At 51.6% G+C, this 21,548-nt stretch overlaps 1 protein-coding gene across 1 annotated transcript in view; it reads right to left on the bottom strand.

The window, feature by feature from the left end:
- Positions 1-475: 475 nt before the first annotated feature.
- Positions 476-21,548, bottom strand: part of LOC122706905 (cholesterol 24-hydroxylase) — a 28,648-nt gene continuing 7,575 nt past the window's right edge. The window contains exons 2-15 of the mRNA XM_043922452.1: positions 21,348-21,428; positions 20,544-20,625; positions 17,798-17,871; positions 17,251-17,337; positions 13,021-13,159; positions 12,171-12,281; positions 9,985-10,135; positions 9,796-9,858; positions 8,528-8,600; positions 5,187-5,271; positions 4,432-4,542; positions 2,134-2,222; positions 1,389-1,455; positions 476-1,210 (exon numbers count right to left, since the gene is read on the bottom strand). Of these exons, the coding sequence (XP_043778387.1) occupies positions 1,040-1,210; positions 1,389-1,455; positions 2,134-2,222; positions 4,432-4,542; positions 5,187-5,271; positions 8,528-8,600; positions 9,796-9,858; positions 9,985-10,135; positions 12,171-12,281; positions 13,021-13,159; positions 17,251-17,337; positions 17,798-17,871; positions 20,544-20,625; positions 21,348-21,428 (1,384 nt within the window). The 3' untranslated portion in view covers positions 476-1,039. The remainder of the gene's footprint in view (positions 1,211-1,388; positions 1,456-2,133; positions 2,223-4,431; positions 4,543-5,186; positions 5,272-8,527; positions 8,601-9,795; positions 9,859-9,984; positions 10,136-12,170; positions 12,282-13,020; positions 13,160-17,250; positions 17,338-17,797; positions 17,872-20,543; positions 20,626-21,347; positions 21,429-21,548) is intronic.

The raw sequence follows: 21,548 nt of genomic DNA, 5'->3' as shown, positions 1-21,548 counted from the left end.
CCCACCGCCGGGAGGGTTGCAGTCTCACCGCCTGGGCCCCAGAGGGGCAGTCCTGTGCCAACAGATGCAGAGGGTGCAATGGGCATTCGTGCTCAGCTCCACCAGGCTGCCCCCAAGAGAGGTCCTGGGGGCTCCGGCCTCTCGGAGGCCCTCTGGGGTGTCCGTGGCCTTGTTGGCAGTAGACTAGACCACAAAGGCCCCGGGGCCCCCGAGCCCCTCAATTCAAGCTCCCAACACTGCCCACAGTCCCAGCCTCACCCCAGGAGCACAGTCTTCCACACGAGGGAATGGGCTTCTACTAACACTACCCGGGAACTTGGGCAGTCTTCTCCTGATGTGGCATCGTCTGGGCATCCCCGGGGGCAGCTTCCAGAACTACGTCAGCCTTCAGGGAGATTGGTCTCAACATGGCCCTGATTTTACAGATGAGCAAACGGAGGCCAGAGCGCCCTGGCCAAGTCTGGCCATTCATTGGTGCAGTCAACACATATTTATTTATTGAGCATCGACTGTGCCAGGCCCTGGGTGGGCACAGGGGGCTCAGAAATGAATCACACGCAGGCCCTGCCCTCGAGGCACTCGGAGCCTGGCAGGGCAGTCAGTCACGTCAAAGGACACTCACGATACAGTGTGGTCAGTGTGGTGTTAGAGGTAGCACAGGTGATGGGGGCGGGGGAGCACGGAGGAGGGGCCCCTGGCCCAGCCGGGGGATGGCAGGAGGGCTTCCTGGAAGAGGTGACACCTGAAGAGGGCTTTAGGGAGTGAGCAAGAGTTAGGGTGTCTGGCAGAGGGAGTGGTCTGTGCAAAGAGGCAGTGGGGGGGAGAGACAACAGCACATCTGGGTGACACCTGGGGGTTAGGCAGGGGCTGGTGGGCGGGGGGCGGGGTTAGCGGGGAGGGGGAGCTCAGAGGGGGTGAAGCAGGCAGTGGAGGGCCGAGGGCCCGCTGGGAGCCAGCGTGGAGGGTGCTCCCTGGGGTGGGGGCGGGGGAGCAGACTGCCCAGGGCCCTGGCCAAGGAGTGTGGTCCCGCCTGGGCCCCTCAGCAGGGTGGGGGCGGGGGCGCCGGCTGCCAGCCCCGGGGCTGCAGCGTGCAGATCACAGGGTCCAGCGGCTTGAGCGTGGCCTGCTCCTGCAGCCCGAATCGCTGCCCGGGCACCAGCCGGAACTCCAGCCTCTGCAGCAGCTTGGCCATGACCACCTTCACCTCCATCTGTGCGTGCAGCGGGCGGGGAGGGTGAGTCAGCGGCGAGGATGCGGGACATGAGGCGCCATGGCTGCCTGGGCCCCCAGCCCCAGGGACCCTGGAGCAGGGGGGCTCTGAAGTGCTTCCCGGACTGGACGCCACCCCACGGTCCCCCCGGGCCGAAACCCCACGGCTGGCCTCCTACCTGAGCAAACTGCTGCCCGATGCAGGAGCGGGGTCCCAGGGAGAAGGGGAAGTAGGTGAACTTGGGCCTGCAAACGGGAGGGAGGCGTCAGGAGGCGACAGCCGTGACAAGGCCACCCCTGTGATGACGGCTTCAGGCCGGGGCTGCTTTTGACCAAGCTAACGACATCACCGGCTGACTCCGCTGAGCTCTGGGTCAGTGTTTTCTTGTTTCATCCTCCACGGAGCCTTCCGGAAGGGGCTGTGATTGGTCCCATTTCACAGATGGAGGCACTGAGGCTCAGAGAGGCAAAGCCACTCCCCCAAGGTCCTACGTCACTCGGTCCACTTACTCAGCCGGTCACACGTCCAGCTCCGGGCAGTCCCGGTCTGGACTCATAGACCCCATCAGAGCTGTGGTACTTAAAAGCGGTCACTCTAGAGGGAGCTGTCAGTATTCCCATTTCTCAGATAGGATCATCTGGCCTGGGGAAGGCTCGGCCACTTGCCCAAGTCACAGGGCTCTGCAGTATAAGAGACTGGTTATAAGCACACACTTTAAAACCAGTCTGAGTCCTTGCTGGCTGTGCCTCCCTGGGCAAGTTTCCTAACCTCTCTGAGCTGGGATCTCCTCCCTGTAAGTGGGGGCAGAGTGGGGATCCCAGTTCCCTCACAGTGGTCAGGGGTCACGGCAGCTCAGACCAGAGGCCGCTGGGGCCGTCCTCCCGCCAGGCCTCCACTCACTGACAGCTTGAAGACAGACTTACTTGGGTGCTTTGGGGCCGAAGCGATCCGGGTTGAAAGTCAGAGGGTCCTCAAAGTACGTGTCCATCCGCCCCATGACATAGGTGCTGAACTGCCGGGCAGAGGATCCGCTTGTCTCTGGGTCCAAGGCTAGGTCCCCTCGCACCTCCCCCACCTGCTGCAGTCACCCAGTGGGAAGACTCGGAGCAGAGTACCCCGTCCTCAAATCCCCACCACCCCGCCCATCTCCCCACCCCCCCACCTCCCCACCCGCCCATCTGGACCAGGGTAGGATTCCACTGGCCCCTGAAAAGTGTCTAAGAGGGAGAAAGAGGGCAACCCAATGTGTCGTCCACCGGCTGGGCACGCTACATCATCCCATGCTTGGCTTTACCCTGGGGTGGGGGGGGGAGCCACAATTATCCCTATTTTACAGATGAGGAAACTGAGGCTCAGAGGTTCATGACATGCCTGAAGTCACCTGGCAAGTAAGTGGCCAAAACGAGATGCAAGCTCAGGTCTGTGACAAGGCCATCCTTCTCTCGATTCCTGAGAGCTGTTATTATTCAAAGTTTGTTTTCAGTACAAGACTTGCTTCAGTGGAGTGGGGGTAGGGGAGCCACTGACCCCCCAGTGGTCTTTCGCCTTCACACCCGGCACCTCCTGACTGGGGCTGATGCGCTGTGCCCCAGCCACGGGCCCTGGGTGCTGGCCTCTGCGCAGAGTGTCTCTCCAAGTCTTCGCTGCTCCTTCTCTGTGTGGGGCCCAGGGCTCCCAAGGCTGGAGTGGGAGCGTAAGACGGGGAGGGGTGTGGGGGCAGCAAACGGTGCCTACTACATGCCAGGGGGTTTTGCCAGACACAGGATGTACATTATCCTGTTGACTCGGGTACTGGCATCCCCAGCTTGCCAGGATGGTACTGAGGCCCGGAAGCCCAGGGTCTCGCCTGAGATGGCTCAGAGAGCAGGGAGCAGGCCTGGTGTTGGAGCCTGGCTCTGCCCACTCAAGGTCATGGGGTTCAGGTTGGACTTGGGGGTTGAGAGCCAGCCGCGGGGCCTCGCCCTGCCAGATGTAAGGGCATTCTAAAGAGACAGTCATTGCAGTAGCTGGTAGTTATTTTTAAAAGCGCAGATAAACAGGATAAAGAAGCACGCATGGATGAAGCTTTGGTGTGTGCTGGGGTGAGTGTGGCCGGGCCCTGGGGCAGGGGGAGCTGCTCAAAAGGTGGGACGCATCATTCTTCTTTGTGAAAATAAAACTGGGTCCTATTTGGGCTGAATTGTGTGCCCCTAAAATTCATATGCTGAAGATAACTTCAGAATGTGACTGTATTTAGAGATAGGCTCTTTAAAAAGGTAATTAAGTGAAAATGAGGTCACTGGGACCCTTAATCCAATATGGTGCTTCCCAGGTAAAGAGCCTGCTTGCCAATGCAGGAGACCTAAGAGACTCGGGCTCAATCCCAGGGTCGGGAAGATCCCCTGGAGGAGGAAATGGCAACCCACTCCAGTATTCTTGCCTGGAGAATCCCATGGACAGAGGGGTCTGGCGGGCTATGATCCATGGGGTCACAAAGGGTCAGAGACAACTGAAACGGCTTAGCACAGCACACAGCAATCCAGAATGACTGATGTCATGTTCCAGGGAAGTGAAAATGGACGGCCTACAGCCACACGTGGAAATCTGCACAATCTTAATAGACGTTGTGCTGAGTTGCAAAGCAAGTCCTAGAGCATATTATTGTGTGGGTACACACACACACACAAAGGTGAGCGGGTGGCAAGCATAGAATTCGGGACAGTGACAGCTTCTGGGGGGAACCAGGAGCCGTGTGTACACAGCTGGTTACATTCTAGTTTTTTGGGGGGAGGGGTAGTGAGTTTATGGAGGTCATTGTGCATGAATGGAGCCCAAATGAATGAATGAGGAAACAGGCAGAGAAACAAAATCAAAGGAAAACAGGGGGAGAAAGTCAGCCTTAGTGGGAAGGGAGCAGGAGCTGTGGACAGAAAAGGAACTGGGGCAAATTTGAGCCAACTCAGAAACTGGGCACTTCCCCGTATCTGCCCCTTGCTAGCTGTGTGATCTCAGGAAAGTAACCTAACCTTTCTGAGCCTCAGTGGCCTCAGCTGTAAATGAGGCCTCTCCGTTTTAAGAGCATCCACTGTAATCTCATGATGGACAGTGTGGCGGGGAGAGAAAGCACATCACAGGGTTACGGTCAGACTCAAGTGGCCAGGGTGGCCAGGGAGGAGCCCCTGACCTCAGAGGACAGCCCCCAGCCGGCCGCTCGGGGGTGGGCAGGCAGGGCCCCCACGCACCAGGAGCGGCGTGTTACCGGGGACTCGGACCCCATCAATCAAGGTCTCCTCCTCCAGCAGACGGAAGGTGCCCCATGCCGGCGGGTACAGCCTCAGCGACTCTTTGAGGACCTGCAGACACCACACGGGCAGATAATGAGAGACGGATGTCAGGAGACCCCACGGAAGGTGCCAGAAGCATGTCCCAGACCCTTCTCTGCTCCCATTCAAGGCACTGCGTGTGTGCCCACAGCCAGACTGGGTCCCGAGCCCCTGCAAGTTTAGCTTCATCTGCATGTCCAACCCCTCATGTGACAGAAGGGGAAACTGAGGCCCAGGGAAGGGGTTGAGCAAAGCCACCGCGCCAGGAGCCAGACCTCCCTCTAAACCGGGGCCCCTACCATTCCGAGGACCCAGGGCAGCTGGAGGAAGGCCTCCCCCTGTGCTGTGTCGGGGACTCTTTGGGCTGAGACTGGCCCCCGGGTGGTAAGTCTGAGACTTTTGGAACCCAGGCTCCTTGGGAAGCCCAAACACAGCACCTTTGACTAATGGGCTGATTTCCATATTGGAATCACCTGGGAAGCCTTAGCCACGCCCCCAGCAGCTTAATATCCTTGGTCTGGAGCAGCCTGGACACAGGGAGGTCTTTAATCTCCCAGGGGACTCTCACGTGCCAGGACACTGGAGAATCCCTCTCCTACAGGGTCCAGGGAGGCAGCAGGCCTGGTCAGCCAACCACCCACCTCTGCCCAGAAGCTTCTCTCCCACCCCCACACCTGAGACAGGTACTGCAGTCTCCCCAGGTCCTCGCAGTCAAGGTGCCTCTTGGACCCAATGACCTCGTCCACCTCGGCTTGCAGCCTGTCGGTCAGACAAAGACAAGTTCGTCTCCAAGGGGAGAGGTCCCCACCTGAGTGTTAAGAGGGGGCATGGCAGGAAGCGTGACGAGAGAGGCCTGGGGCCCCCCTCCGCTGCACACACTGCCCCCCGGGCCCTGTTCTTGAAGGAACCGCCGCGTCCAAACCCAGATGCCCAAGCAGTTGGGAACTACGTTTCCAGCCCTCAAAACATTCACCCATCATTGTGTGCTGCTTGGAATCGGCTGCAGGAGGTAAACCACCTCAGAACAGGGTCTTTGCACAAAGATGCCTATTGCATAAATGGAGATTAAATTCCATATCTTTGTTTGGGAGACTTAATATTATGTTGACGCCCATTCTCTCAGGATTATAAATTCTCTATAATGAGAATTATTCTCAGAATCCCATTCTCTCAAATATATAAATTTGATACCATCCTTATGAAATGCAAGTTGAATTTTCTTTAGACCTTGAAAAAAGAAAAAGAGCACCAAGAGGCCTGTTTTAGCTAGGCTCAAAGCAGCTGGAAACAGCAGAGCGAATGATGCCGGTACCAGCCTTAGGATGCACACTGTAGACCCTGTTATACAGAGTGAAGTAAGTCAGGAGGAGAAAAACAACTATCATATATTAGCGCATACACATGGAATCTAGAAAGATGGCACTGATGAACCTGTATGCGGGGCAGCAATAGAGATGCAGACACAGAACAGACTCGTGGACACAGTGAGGGAAGGAGAGGGTGGGACAAATAGAGCAGCATTGAAACATACACGTTATCGTATGTAAAACAGAGAGCCAGTGGGGATTTGCTATATGATGCAGGGAGCTCAAACCCTAGAGGGGGTGGGACGGGGTGGGAGGTGGGAGAGAGGGTCAGGAAGGAAGGGACGTATGTATGCCTCTGACTGATGCATGTTGATGCATGGCAGAAACGTACACAATACTGTAAAGCAATCATCCTCCAATTAAAAATAAATACATTTTAAACAATAATATGTAGCAGCGCAAGTGGACCTGGACCAGTTCCTACCCATGCCGGAGGCAGAAAATAACAAGGGTTGTGAGGATGCGGAGAAACTGGAACCCCTGTGCACTGTTGATGAGAATGTAAAATCGTGCAGCTGCTGTGGAAAATGGTACGGAGGCTGCTCAAAAAACTAAACACAGAATTACCATGGGTGGTAATCCCACTTCTTGGTGCTTGATGCTTGAGACCCAAAACAACTGAAACTCGGGTCTCAAATAGGTATTTGCACACCAATGCTTGTAGCAACACTATTCACAGTAACCCAAAGCTGGAAGCAACCCAAGTGTCCACTGATGGATGAATGGATAGACAAGAGGTGGTCCGTCCATACGATGGAGTATTGCTCAGACATAAAAGGGAAGGGCATCCCACTGCATGCTGCCACATGGCTGAACCTTGAGGACGTTATGCTGAGTGAAAGAAGCCAAGCAAAAAGGACAAATACTATATGATTCCACTTGTAGGAGGTACCTGGAGGAGTCATATTTACAGAGACAGGAAATAGAATGGTGGTGGCCAGGGGCTGGAGGAAGGGAAGCAGTGAGTGGGGAATTAGTCCTTACTGGGGACGGTTTCTGTTTGGGATGCTGGAACGTTCTGGGGATAGATGGTGGGGATGGCTGCCTAACTGTGAATGTATTCAATGCCATTGGACTGCAGACTTGAAAATAGTTTAAATGGTAAACTTTATTATATATATGATATAATATATATGACACATATACACAAACACACACACACACACATAGCCACAATATTTAAAAAAGAATGAGGGGGAGGGCGGTTTGGGGGAGAATGGATACATGTATATGTATGACCGAGCACCTTCACTGTTCACCTCAAACTCCCACATTGTTAATCAGCTATAGCCCAATACAAAATAAAAAGTTTAAGGAAAAAAGAATGAATGGACTTGGGAAGAGGTTGCAGAAATGTGGGGCAATCTGATAATACACATGGCGAAATTCAGGAATTAACTCTGAACTGTCATTGGGTGGATGAGGGCACCACAAGTGGATTTATTGTTGTTAATTTTTGCCCATGCTGTGCGGCATGTGGGATTTCAGTTTCCCAACCAGGGATCGACCCCACACCCCCTGCACTGGAGTGTGGAGTCTTAACCACTGGACTGCTAGGGAAGTCCCTGGATTTATTGTAATAATTAAACTTTTCTGTTTATACCAAATTTTTAATAAATACTATTATGTATCTTCATTTTATTTATTTTTATAATTATATTTTTATTACGTATTTTTAAACACCAATAGGCTACAGTTGACCCTTGCACAACACACGAGTTGGGGCACTGACCCTCCGCAGAGTCAAAAATCCGAGTATGAGTTTGGACCATCAGCCCTCCGTGTCCGTGGTTCCACGTCTCTGGACTCAACCCACCGGGGACCACGTGGGGCTGTAACCAGTACTGAGTGGAAGAAATCCACGTGTAGGGGGGCCCCACAGTTCAAACCTTGTTGTCCAAGGGTCCACTGTGTTATTTTCTATTCCCAGGCAATCGTTCAGTCTGCCCTTTCTGCTGGGGATGACAACCGTTGCCCTAATGGGCCCTTCCCCTCGTCCCCAGAGCTCCCAGCCCCCAGCCTGTCCTTGGGGTTTGGCTCAGCCGTCTGGGCCCCAGTCCTTGAGGGACTCCGTCTGTATTTAAGGAAACCAAGGGCCCCGCTCAAATGCCACCTCCCCAGGGAGGCCTGCCTTTGTCTCCCTCAGCACTTTGCTTGGAATTCAGTTCAGTCCTCAGTGCCAGCCCCTGGCCAGGCCCTGCACACATCTTGGGAGGGAAAGAGCCAAGGCCCTGTCCTCCTGGAGCTTCCGGTTTCACGACTGAAATAGACTCAAAGCAGATGGTCCTGGGAGAAGGTGAATGTGTGAGCTGGGGGCAGGCTAGGAGGGGAAACAGAGTGGCTGCTTTTGGGGTCAGAAAGGTTTTGGGAGGGGGGAAGGGGGCGGGAGGGGAGGGGGAGCGGAGGGGAAGGAGAGGGGGAGGGGAGGGGAGGGGAGGGGAGGGGTTCTCTAGGAGAAAAGCATGAAGAGGAGCTTCTAGAAGTAAGAACAGCATGTGCAAAGACCCTGGGGTGAAGGGGAGCAGGGCTCACTGAAGCAGGGCCAGGGGGCTCAGCCGGGGGAGGTAGGAGCAGGGGGTCCTCTGGGAGCCAGAGGTCAAACAGCCCCCTTCACCAACCTCAGGGCCCCCCACCTCCCCTCCCCATACCTCGCCAAGATCTCGGGCTGGCGCGACAGCTCCATCACCGTGAATGCCAGGTGATTGGCAGAAGTCTCGTGACCTGCGGGAAGGAAGAGAGTGGCAGCCCCATGTGGCCTGCCGGGCTGCAGCTGGTCCAGCCCACCGGGCCTCTGAGCCCCTGAGCCCCTAGAGGCAGGTCAAGGCCTCACCGCTCCCCTTGGCTGAGCCAGACTTACAGATACGGAGGAGACAGCTGGCCACCTCCACACCTGGTGCCACCCCGTGCGGTCAAAGGACCAGCCTTTGCCCCCTGCATCCAGGGATCACACCCTGGGAGACCTTTCCTCCAACCCTCCTTGGGCCTCACTTGGCCTGGAGGGATATTTGTCCCCATTTTGCAGAAGAGCAAGATGAGGCTGAGAGGAATATGTCTCTCTTGGGTCACACAGCAGGAGGGGCAGAGCTGGGACTCAAGTAAAGCAAGGTTTTCAGGGCCAAGGCCCGTGACCTGCCTAAGCTGTGGGCACCAGCTCCTGAGGTCTAGAGAGGGTACATCTCCTGTCTGGGCACCACGGAGAGCTTCTAACTGGGACAATCCCTGAGGGCTTCTCTGAGGAGGAGACGCCTGCGGGATCGCTGAAGGGTGAGGAGGAGTTTTCCAGGTGAAGGACAATGCTCAAGAAGTATTTGATGAGCCAACGAATCAACATGCTTAGCCCGTCTTCTGGTGCTAGTCTACCAAAGGCCTCGCCACAAACTCTGAGTAAGGCAGAGCCTTGCATTCACGTGGCCAAGCTCTCCTGAGCCCCAAAAGGCAGCTTCACGAAACTTCGCAATTGCCAGCTCCTTAACTCGGTGGGTTAAGGAGTTAACCAGGTGGCTGATGCGAGCAACCGACTCATTGGGAAAGCCCCTGATGCTGGGAAAGATCAAGGGCAGGAGAAGAAGGGGACGACAGAGGATGAGATGGTTGGATGGCATCACCGATTCAGTGGACCTGAACTTGGGCAAACTCCAGGAGATGGTGAGGAAAGCCTGCCGGGCCACGGTCCACGGGGTCACAAAAAGCGGGACATGACTTAGCGACTGAACGACGACAACAACCAGGTTGTGGGGCTACCAAGAGAGCCTCCTGGGCCTCCCCGAGAAGCAAGAAAGGGCGTCTGCTCCCCTCACCCCAGCCCACCCCAGAGTGGACCTCTGCTCAGTCTAAGACCACCTCCGAGTCAGGCAGTCCACGGTCCCCACCATTCCTGCAAAGCTTGGAACCCTTGGTGGCCGCTGAAGCTACAGACCAGCGATGAAGAAGGTGACGAAGTTGTCCAGCAGGATCTCATCGTCCTGGGCCCCCTCTTCAGCTGAAAGACAAGGCGCATGTCAGGGCGCCGGGAGCCTGGTCCGCTCTCCCCTGTGATGGGTCACCCTGGCGGGGGAGGGGCACCCCCGCCGCGCCCCCCTCCCGGGGCCCGGCGGAGCCCCCGCACCTTTGAGGATCTGCGTGAGGATGTCGGCCGGCACGTCCTCCCCCCTCTGCAGGGCCTCGCGGCGCCGCTGGACCCACTCCTTGCCGACCTGGCGCAGGAAGCGGACGCTCTCCCGGGTCTCACGAAGCTGCTTCCACTTCCCCGGCATAAACTGCAGGAAAGTTCCCGCTCCGTCAGCGCGCCTCCCCCCCGTCCCCCGACTCCCCCGGCCCCCCAGCTCCAAAACGACGTCAGAAATCCACAGCAGGCTAGGAAGCCAGAAGAACCTGGGAACATTCTAGAAAAGATCAAGTAGCCAGGAGATTTCATCAAGACGGTGGGCTAAGCCCAAGCACTGTCTTCCCCTTCCTGCTCTGAATCCCTAGAAATGTTGGGAAAGATGCCTTAAAATATCCACAGACCACTGGGGACACAGACATAGAAAACAGGCTTATGGACAGATGGGGAGTTGGGGGTGGGGGGCAGTGGTGCTGGGAGTGGGGTGGGGGGAGGAAGAAGATGATGGGATGTATGGAGAGAGTAATCTGGAAACATACATTGTCATATGTAAAATAGATAGCCAATGGGAATTTGCTGCATGACCCAGGGAACGCAAAGCAGGGATCGGAAACAACCTCCAGGGGTGGGAAGGGGAGGGAGGTGGGAGGGAGTTTCAAGAGGGAGGAGACGTGTGTATACCTATGGCTGATTCATGTTGATGTTTGGCAGAAACCTACACAATACTGTAAAGCAATTGTCCTTTAATTAAAAATAAATTAATTATTTTTTTAAAAAATCCATGGAGCCCTGGAAAATAGGAAAGGATTCTTGGGGGAAACTTCCCTGGTGATCCAGTGATTAAGACTCCATGCTTCGTCCACTGCAGGGGGTGCAGGCTCAATCTCTGGTCAGGAAACTATTAATAAGATCCCATATGTCGAGGGTGATATAGCCAAAAATAAATTTCATATATATATATTATATATATGTATATATTTTAAGGATTTCTGAAGGATGGATACAGTTAGGATTGCACTGAAGGCAGAAAGTGGACAGAAGCCAGAGGGAAGTGGAGTGGAATTAACTGCTGAACAGATGCAGTGACATCAGGGGATTCTAAGCACAGAGTCTGAAGTCCCAGGGAACAGGAGGGCATCTGTCTGGGAATCAGCTCAAGTACTGTAGCTGAGCGCGACCCTATGGGGTCTTCCCAGAGCAGAGCCCCACCCCTCCTGCCCCCTGCCATCCTCCACCTGCCTCTTGTCTATAGGAAGACCTTAGCCTCCAAGGTCTTCCCCAAGTTCCAATGGGTAAATTTAATCAGAGAAGTGAGAAAATGCAGAAAGAAAGGAAAACAGCCAAGGAAGACAAAATAAAAATAGTTTAGCCATTAAATAAAGTCAAGGACATTTAGTTCCTCCTCAAGGGCTATAAATAACATTCAGAGCCTTATCTTTTGAGTTGTTTTGCAGATACTTCCTCCAGTGGAGGAAGTTAACAGTATGCTACCCATAAGCACGTAGACCCCAGACCAGACAGAACCAGAAGTTTGATAATGTTGCTTCCTGATTACCTCACCACCAGCCAATCAGAAGAATATCCATGAACAGATTTCACATCCCACAACTCCTCTCCCTCACTCTGTCTTTTAAAACCTTTCCCTGAAAACCTTAGGGGAGTTCAGGCTTTTTAAGCACTAGCTGCGCTCCTTGCTTGGTATCCTGCAATAAATACTGCACTTTCCTTTACCACAACCCAATATCAATAAAATGGGCTTTACTGTGCGCAGGCAAGCAGACCCAAATTTGGTTCAGTAATAGTACCACCTTTCCCCCTTCTTCTTCCTTCATGCCTGGAACAAGGAGGTGATAGCTGGAGCTGCAGCAGCCATCTTATAACAATGAGGTGGTGTGCTAAAGACAGCAGAACAGAAAGACAGCAAAATACAGGAACATCTGACATTGTGGAGTCATCATTGCCATCCTGGGTTTCCTGCTTCAGGATCATTTTACATAAGAGAAAGATTTACTCCTAATTTTCTTAAACCACTTTGATTTTCCACCTCTATTTTAGGAGATGTATGCAAATCCTGACTGATTCGGAAGTCACTTCAGACATATCAGAACTCAAAACCCATTCTGGAAAAAAAAAATCACTGGAGGAGGTGCTCCAGCAAATGAGGACAGACAAGCCATGATGGCTGGTACCTTCGCCAGAGTGTTCCGGGATGCGCTGATGCCCTCCAGGATCAGTTTCACTTTCCGGGACAGAGGCTTCTGGGCACCCAGAAGCATGCTGGTCTCCATCCCAAAAGCTGCCTGGGGGAGACAGAAGGGTGAGGTCACACGTAGGGGATGGGAGGATTGAAGACCCAGGGCAAGCACTGCGTGCATTCTGTCATTGACTCCTTACAACAACCTATGACAACCCCGACCCTGCGGGATGTGATAGGATTAAGTGGCACATAATAGCCACTCAACGAACCTAGGCTTCTTTCCTTGACAAGATGCGTTTCCCCTGAAATGCAGCCTTCCTTGAGTGTTTTATTCTAAACCCAGCCTCCCAGTGAATTTTTGAATGGTGACAACTCCTCACTCTCTATGCCGCACTCCACGTTTTACCTGGGTTTGAAGTTATCTGGGCCCTTGCTGAGATGGCCGACGGGGGTGGTGGGGCTGGGGGGGATGAAAAGCCAAGCCATACTCCATGGCAGGAGGGGGACTGGGGGAAGAGGGTTGCCAAGGGGGAGGTAGGCTTGGGCTGAGAGTCAGGCAGATTTGAGATCCAGTCCTGGTCCTGCCACTGACCAGCCAAGAGCCAGTCCCTGCATTTCTTCGGGTCCATTTCTAGAGAATGAGTTAGTAGCTCCAATTTCACAACAGGTTGTTTTGAATGTTCAAGAAAATAAAGGAGATGACCCTCCCAGCCCAGAGAAGGGGTGGCTGATGCGTGGAGGAGCAGGAGGGAGGGGAGGGAAGCAAGGAAGGGAAAAGGGAGGGAAGAAGAGCCCATTGGCATGTGGCCCGCCCCACCCCCACCCCGCCATCCTCCCATCACCTTGGCCAGGATGTCCATGGTGGCACAGGTCAGCATGTCCTGCATGGACACGGGGGTCTGACCATCTGCTTGGGCTTCCAGGATCTCCACCAGCTGTTCCGCTTTCTCATTGAACGTTCCCATCAAGCCAACCAAGGAGCTGGGGAAACAGCACAGGCATCAGTAGCCACTGGGGCCAGTCCAGACCTGCGGACATCCTTAGTCCCCTCTCTGGAGGGAGACAGTGTGTAGTGGTGATGGGGGCCTCCCCCACCTTTCTGGTCTCCCCACGAGTCCCAGCTCACAGGTTGGGGTTGCAATAATCAAACTAAGCCATGGGGTTCCCAATCCCCCGCCACTCAGGATGGCCCGTGTCCCTTTATGCTTCTTTTAATGATTCCACATGTACCCTTTCTGCCACTGGGCCCTTCAACTCTGACTCCAAGGAGACGTGGCAATGTAGAAACTGCAGAGGACAGTGGGAAGGAAGGGAAGAAAGGCTTCTGGGGCCTCCAAGAGTCCAGGAGGTTTCCCCTCTGACCTCTCTGCTCACACTGCCCACTCTCCTTACCCGCCCTACCCAGGCCACCATCCGCAGCCTTTAATCATCCCATTTCACTCTCTGTCCTCGAGCAATCAAGGTGCCCAACAGAAATGAGTCTTCAGACCCAGAACTCTCAACCCCCAGTGTCCCTGCCCCAGGATAGCTACCTGACTTGTCTGCCTGGCAAACAGTTTAGAAAGAGGTATGGGAAGATGTTCTCCAAACTCACAAAAGTGGTATCCCTGAGGGATTGGAAAGAGGGGAGATTGCTCCTTTGTATATTACACATTTCTGAATTTTTACAAAGAGAAAGTGCTGCTTTTGAAATTAAAAGTAATTTCTAATGTTAGCAATCTGGGTAGAGGGCATAAGAATGTTTTCTCTCCTATTCTTATTCTTGAAACTTATCTAGAAATTTGAAATTATTTCCAAATAAGAGGTTTTTAAAACCAGTAAAAAGAGAAAATTGTGGAAGAGAGGGGAAAAAAAGTGACTTTTTTAGTTGGGAAACACTATTCATTCTTCATTTCCAATCAGCCAGCTCTATTCTGGTTTCCAACTCTAGCACAGGTCCTGGCATCCTTGTGGTCACTACTGCCCCCGTCCCATGCTGGCTGCATATCTTATTCTCTGTGGTCCAGGACTTTACTGAAAGCACCACTCTGATCTCATCCTTGCCCACCTAAAATCCTCCGAAGCATCCTGCTGCTCTCAGGAGGGAGGGGAAATCCCTCACCTGGGCCCAGGAGGCTGTCTGCTCTTGCTCATTCCCACCTGCTGCACTGCTTTCCTATTACAATGGCCTTTCATCTCCTCCAAAGCACAGTGTGCCTTCCTGTCTCAGGGCCTTTGCACATGCTGTCCCTTCTGCCTGAGCTCTCTCCCCTCCCATCCTCAACCCCTACACTCCACTAGCACCTTAACATCTGGCTTCTCTCCAGATGGACACCCAAATGCCACATCCTCGGGAAAATGTCTCCTAAGCTGGATGGTGGGGGCGGTGGTTTAGTCACTCAGTCGTGTCCGACTCTTTGTGACCCCATGGGCTGTAGCCCCCCAGGCTCCTCTGTCCATAGGATTTCCCAGGCAAGAATACTGGAGTGGGCTACCATTCCCTTTTCCAGGGAGTCTTTTCAACCCAGGGATCGAATCCAGGTCTCCTGCATTGCAGGTGGATTCTTTACTGACTGAGCCATCAGGGAAGCCCTCAATATGTGCCCCCAAAGTAATCTTGATTTTTTTCTCACAACACTTACGTGGTTTGCAAGTATATATTAATCTGCAAGGTTCCTCGTAGTTGTCTTTTTCTTGAAAAAAAAAAGTCACATTCTAATTGACTCATTTGGGTCTCCTGGGATGGTTGTCACACCAGTATTGAACCCCTAACAGCTACTGCACGTACAAAATATCTGACTGGAATGTTAGCCGTCCAGTAAAGCCCCAACCCCTTGTTTATGATGGAATGACTGGGACCAAGGCCTTTCAGCAAAATTAATACCTGGAAAAGCAGAAACGGGCAGTTTACTCTCACAGTTTTATCAAAGGTATGTAATGGTATTCTCTGCGTACAATTGCTGGAGATGAAACTCCAGTGGTTCCTGCTTTTTACTCCCAGTAGTGAATCCAGATTCACCAAGGGTAACTGACACTTTCATAAACACAGGAATCACCCAACTTTTCTTTCATACAACTCTGTGAATTTTGCAGTTCCAATAAAATGTAACTTAGACAACTACTTTATTATGAAAATAAAAAATAAAAATAGTGGAGATGGTTGCACTACAACATGAATATACTTAATACCACTGAACCGTACATCTAAAAATGGACAAGATGGTACATGTGATGTTATGTGTATCTTACCACAATTTTAAACATTTTAAATAAAAATCTCTGTGAAAGCACTTAATAAAATGCAAAGTGCAGTTCAAAGGTGAGGTTCAGTGTGCTAGAGAGAGTCCACCAAGACAATGATGTCATGAGCACTGTAAGTGGTCATATGATTAGAGTCCCTGTCCTCCAATGACCTCAAAGCTTCCTGCGGGCAGGACTATGTCACCTTGGCTGGCCTTCATAACCCTGGTGCTCAGCACAGGCATCTGTTCAATAAATGCCTCCTCCTAAGTCTATTCCTTTTATCATTCCTGCCAATTTTCCAGTAAAGCCAGCACCATTCCATGCACTCATTCACTTTATGGACGTTCCTGGAGGGCTTGTGAAGGGCCAGGTGTCAGACTGGGTGCAAGGGTCCAGTGACAATGTGCGCCTTCTGCCTTTAAGGACCTGACATCTAGCGAGGGAGGCAGACTGAAAGAGAGGCATTGCCGCGGATGTGATAGGAGCCTGACGGAGACATGACCTCAGTCTTAGGAGGTCAGGAAACACTTCCCCAAAGCAGTGACATCTTAGCTGGGGATCAAAGGAGGCACAGGAATTCCTGGGGTGACAGAGAAGGCGGGGGGATGGCAGCAACAAAGGCAGAGATGCCAGGGAGAACCCAGCAGTTCCAGAAAGCTGGAGGAGAGAGGGTCCAAAGGTGGGCGGGGGTCTCGGGAGCAGATTGAGGGGGGTGAGGTCTGACCTTCATCTTTCAGATCATAAGGAGCCACTGAAGGCTTCAGGACAGGGGAGAGGTATGGTTAGATCTGAGTCAGCAGGATCTCCCCAGGGTGGTGAGGTGGATGCCTCGGAGGAGGGAGACAGGAGGCTGCGAAGCCAAGGAGGACGCTGTGATAAAACTCGAAGTGAAAAGGTTTATGTGGTCGTCGCACAGATTATATACTAAATAGTAACTTCATAGTGCAGAAGCTTGGAGGACACCCTCTTAAGCAAGGGAGCAGTTAACATCTTCAACAAAGGGACAAATCACTACAAGCTTCCCGATATGAAACCCTGAGGAGGACACATCACTCCTGGGCCATTCCTGCCAAAAAAGGCACAACCTGAGAGTTATGGAGCAAGAAATAGCAGACAAAGTTGAAGGAAGTTCTACAAAATTGACCAGTAATCTTAAGGTCAAGAAATTCAAAGAAAGACTAACAACTGTTCTAGAACAAAGGAGGCTAAAGAGATATGGTAACTAAACATAACACATGAACCTGGACTAGATCTTAGACAAGGAAAAATAGCTGTCATTACACAAATGACAAAATTTGAATATGGATTGCGGATTACTCAATACTCTGTAACAGCCTATATGGGAAAATAATCTAAAAAAGAGTGGATACGTGTATATGTATAACTGATCTACTTTGCCGTGCATCTGAAACTAACACAATGTCAATCAAATATATGCCAATAAAAGATTTTTAAAATAGAAAGTAAAAGTAAAAAGAAAAATTACCCTCAAATGAAAACAACAATGAATGAAGAAGTCCAGATGAGGAGAGATGAGATCTGAACCAGGGAAGCGGCTGGTGGGCAGGGACCCCCACACCTCCAGGCATTGAGGTCATTCAGCTCCTGATGCTCACAAACCACGTGGGGGCCTCTCGACTCCCTCCCGCCCCCACCAAGCCCAGGCCGGCCTGCCTGCCTTTCTGTCTCTCTATCAGTAATGCCGCATCCTTCTTCTCTCCCTTCAGCCCCAAGTGAGGCCCCTTCAAATGAAGACGCACCTTTTCCAAGCCCACCCAGGCTGGGAGCCCAGCACCACCTCTGAGCAACCAGCCATGACACCACTGGGGCCCATCTGCGGCTACACTCACCTCCGGCTGAAGGCCAGGTCCATGACCCTCCGCTGTTTGTGCCAGCGCTCATAGTCACATTCGGATACCAAGCCTTGGCCAAACAGCCTGCAAGAGAGACAGACGCTTGATGGGAGAAACGGGGTGAAGAAATGAGAACCGACCGCCTGACGGGGTCAGCTCACCTTTCATTCATGGTAATGAGAATGTGCTGGAGCCAGACAGTGGTGACAATCACGCACATGGAGAGTGTACCAAACCCAGTGTGGTTAAGAAGGTAGACTTCATGTGATGTGAATTTTACCATAACAAATTCATAAGAAACGGGGCGACCACGTGTCCCAACCTCATGACCCCCCACATTCCCACCCGCCACCTGGAGGGGACAGGAGGACAGGGAAGGTGCTGACGTCAAGAGCAGTGGCCACCACGGATGGCCCCTGTTGTGTGTCAGGTGGCCGGGGTATTGGGACTGAATGCCACATCCAACATTCTGGACCCCATGGGCCCTCCACTTGCAGCCAGAGGCTCTCGGAGACTCCCCCCCAGACGCCCCCTCAAATCCTACCTCTCACCAAACACAGTCTGGATCGCGTGGTACATCTTGGAGTCCTTGTTGTACTTGGTTGACATCAGGAACTTCTAAACACCCCCCCAAAAAAGCAACATGAGTTTGTGCCCCCGTGAGAGGCTGCAGAGGACTCAGCAGTTTTCTGGGCTCTTGTGAAACACACCTCCAAAAAGTCACCCTGAGCTGAGTGGGAACACCCGAATGTGTGATCCCACCTACTTCCTCTAGAAGTCCTGTCTTTCCGGGATGAGGAAAGTGGGGCACAGAGGGGTGAAGGGATTTTTTTTTCCTGTGGTCACACAGCTGGGGAATGATGTCAGGGAGGGGGCTTCCTCACTCCAATGCCCATGCTCAGAAGCCCACACCCAGGAGCTCAAACCACACCACCCTGCACAGTGGCTAAAACAAGAAAAGGCATGGGCTGCTCTGAAACCAGAATAGGGAAGGGGGAAAGCCTGGTGGGAGGGCTTCTAGGACACAGGAGAGGCTCTCAGCAAAGATTCGGTGTTTGTGCCAACCCAAACATGGAAGTCAAGGAAGGCTTCCTGGAAGAAGGGTCCACTTCCTCACCAAGAGCAGGATGGTAGCAACAGTAACGTTAGCAAACAGCTCTTGAGGCAGCACCGCCCAGGGTTTGACAGCTCAGGCTGTGGACTGCTGGCTTAAATTTGAATCTGGGCTCAAATATCGTTCCTCTACCGCTTGCTAACTCTATGACCCTAGGTGAATTACTCACCTCCTCTGCCCCTGTTTCCTTATTTTATAAGATGGGAATCAGGAGAGCGCCTGCCTGGCAGGGTTGCTGTGAGAGTGAATTAGTTCTACATGGAAAGCATGGAGAACCTGGCACATAGCGGGTGTTCCATAAGTGCCAGAACACAACAGCACCCTGCTGCTGTTCATTTAATGCCCAATCATCCCTCAGATGTGGGGGCATTCTATGCTCTTCTTACATCTAGATGAAAAACTGGCCCAAGCTCACAGACATGGTAATTTGTGGTCACAGACACAGGATTTGAATTCAGGCAATTTGACAAAGTCCAGCACTCTTTAAAGGAATAAAACTAACATGATTGGAAAAAAGAAAAACAACCTCTTGCTAGTCTGTTCAAGAAGATAAAACTGAAATTGCTATTCTCAGGAACAAAAGAGAACAATACCACAGAGCTACTATACATGATAAAGATAATAAATAAATATGGCAGACAACTTTATACCAGTAATTTCAACAATTTAGAAGAACTAGGCAAGTTCCTTGAAGGACACAAAACTCAAGAAAACGTAAAAAATCCGAATGGCCATATATCAATCTTAAAAATTGATTGTATAATTTAAAGAAAACAGAAAACGCTTCCCTTAAACAAAATGACAAGCCTAGATGGCTTCACTGGTAAGTTCTAGCAAACATTCAAGGAAGAAATAACACTACTCCTATATAAACTCTTTCAAAAAACAGGAGAGCAAACATTCCCCAACTCATCTTATGAGGCCTATCAACCTGATTCCAAAGTCAGGGATCAAGAAGAGAATAAATATAGAAACAAAAGTTCTTAACAAAAGATGTGTAAATTGTATCCATGTAACCAGGAACAAATTGTATCATGCCCAGGAATGCAAGGCTGGTTTAACTCTTGAATACTAGTCAATGTAATTCATCATACTAATATATATCTTTCAATTTCTTTTCTCATTGAACATCATGAAGGTCTTGTGTATGGTTTTTGGTAGCATGCTTTAAAAAGTCTTAAACTCTGTCTGAATTTGCAATGAGGTTTTTTTTTTTTTTAAATAAAAAATAAAATGACTTTTAACATTCTGTTAGAGACATCATGGTCATTCAGCTTGTCTCATGATCTAGACACAGAATTATATTTTATCCCTCTTAATCACCACAGCCACTCTCCAAGCAGCGTACCACACCCACAAGTCAGCTTGGTACCCGCTGGGAGACTAACAGCCCCATCATTTACTGAGCACTTGCTGTGTGCCAAGCATGGGCTGGACAGCTCACATACATCATTTCAGCTCCATTCTTACAACCGTCTGCAAGAGCGGCATCATCCCTGTTTGATAGAAAAGGAAACGATGGCCCAGAATGATTAAGTAAATTGTCCGAGGTTCCACAGCCAGTTGGCGGCAGAGCCGGGTCCTGCCAACTTCCAAGTAGACTATCTGATGGCCATTCTTAGTACCAACGAGGCAGACGTGGTCCTGCACATACTACAGGCCAACTAACGCTTCCTGTTTTTGTTTCCTCACTTCCAAGATGAGGACCAGAAAGAGTCCCTACCGATTAAGTGGGTTTATAATTGTAAAGTACACAGAAGTGCATGCTGAAGCAAATTTTGACCCTTTATTTATTCCTTTATTTGTCAAATAAATGGATCAACATTTCATTCTCATCAGAGCCTTAAAAGAGAGGGGTTATAGCCCCACCTTGCAGAGGAAGGAACTGCTAAGAGAGGTGGACTAACTAAACGTATGTGTACCAGTTCCCAACCCAGAAAAGTCTAACAACTCACTGTCCACATGAAACAGCTCTGCTTTTAGGAGCCCCCCTCCCACCTCTACCAACAACAGGTGGGTGGTTAGAAAGGAAGATGCTGTTCCCTTTGGGATCCTTGGGAAACCAGCCCAAATTCATGTGATTCTGGAACATTGCTCCCACAGTCCCTGGGGTAGCGTTTCATGCATCCAACCAGGGAAGGGGAAGGCTCTCCTTCGAAATCACGCTGCTTCCTACCTTGACCGACTCGGGGCTTGTGACGATGACCGAGGTTTTGTGGAAGACATTGACCCGCACGACGGGCCCATACTTCTTAGCCCTGGAATCCAAAGTGATGCGAAGGAGGCTGTCAGCTACCACAGGTGTGAATATCATCAGATCAAGTCAAGCTCAGCTGGGGAAACAGGGCGTCCCATCCCAGGCATGGGGGGCACTCAACAGGGGTCTGGAGCCTAGGTTCTGCCTTGGTGCCGACTCTGCTGAATTGCGTCCCCTCTGGCCTCTGTTTCCACATCCATGAAAACAGGGTTTCTACTCTTCTCCTTTGCCCCAAAAGGTTGTGCTGGTAATCAAGCAATATGATGGCTTTGAGAAATGTAAAATCCCACCCCAAACACCAATGACTATTACATAGTCGCATACCCACCCAATTTACAGATGAAGAAACTGAGGCTCAGAGAGCTTCTTATGGCTGGTCTAAAGCCAAGCAATTGGCTAAAGGCAGAACTTACCTTCTTTGTCTTCTTCTTCATTTTTTTGGCCATACCACATAGCATATGGATTTTAGTTCCCCAACTAGGGATTGAACCCATGCCCCCTTGGTTGGAAGCACAGAATCTTAACCACTGGACCACCAGCGAAGTCCTGAAGCTTGCCTTCCGAACCAGCCTTGTATGCCTCTCTACCTAGAAGAGGAACTGTGGGGGGTGAGAATGGCCTGGGCCGGGGAGGGGAGTGTGTGCTGGACTGGGGGTTTGGGGGAGCTGGCCCACGAGGGGTGGGGGCTGGGGTAGGAGCAACAAATACCAAGTTAGGACCCACCAATCCAAAAACACATCTTGGAGCACGCGGCCACAAACCTCATCCTTTTTCCAAAAGTAGGGGAGGTGTCCTAGAAGGAAACTAGAAGAAATGGGAAACATTAAGGTCTCTGGAAGTCACCTTCAAAGAGTGCTCCCTTCCCCACAGGACCTTGTGGAGGCGGTGTTATCAGACCCATTTCACAGATGCGAGGACTGAGGC

Source organism: Cervus elaphus, chromosome 13 (genome assembly GCF_910594005.1).
Source record: "Cervus elaphus chromosome 13, mCerEla1.1, whole genome shotgun sequence".
In the NCBI taxonomy this organism is placed as follows: domain Eukaryota; kingdom Metazoa; phylum Chordata; class Mammalia; order Artiodactyla; family Cervidae; genus Cervus; species Cervus elaphus.
Note: the sequence above shows the minus strand (reverse complement) of the source record. Positions and strands in the feature narration are given on the sequence as shown.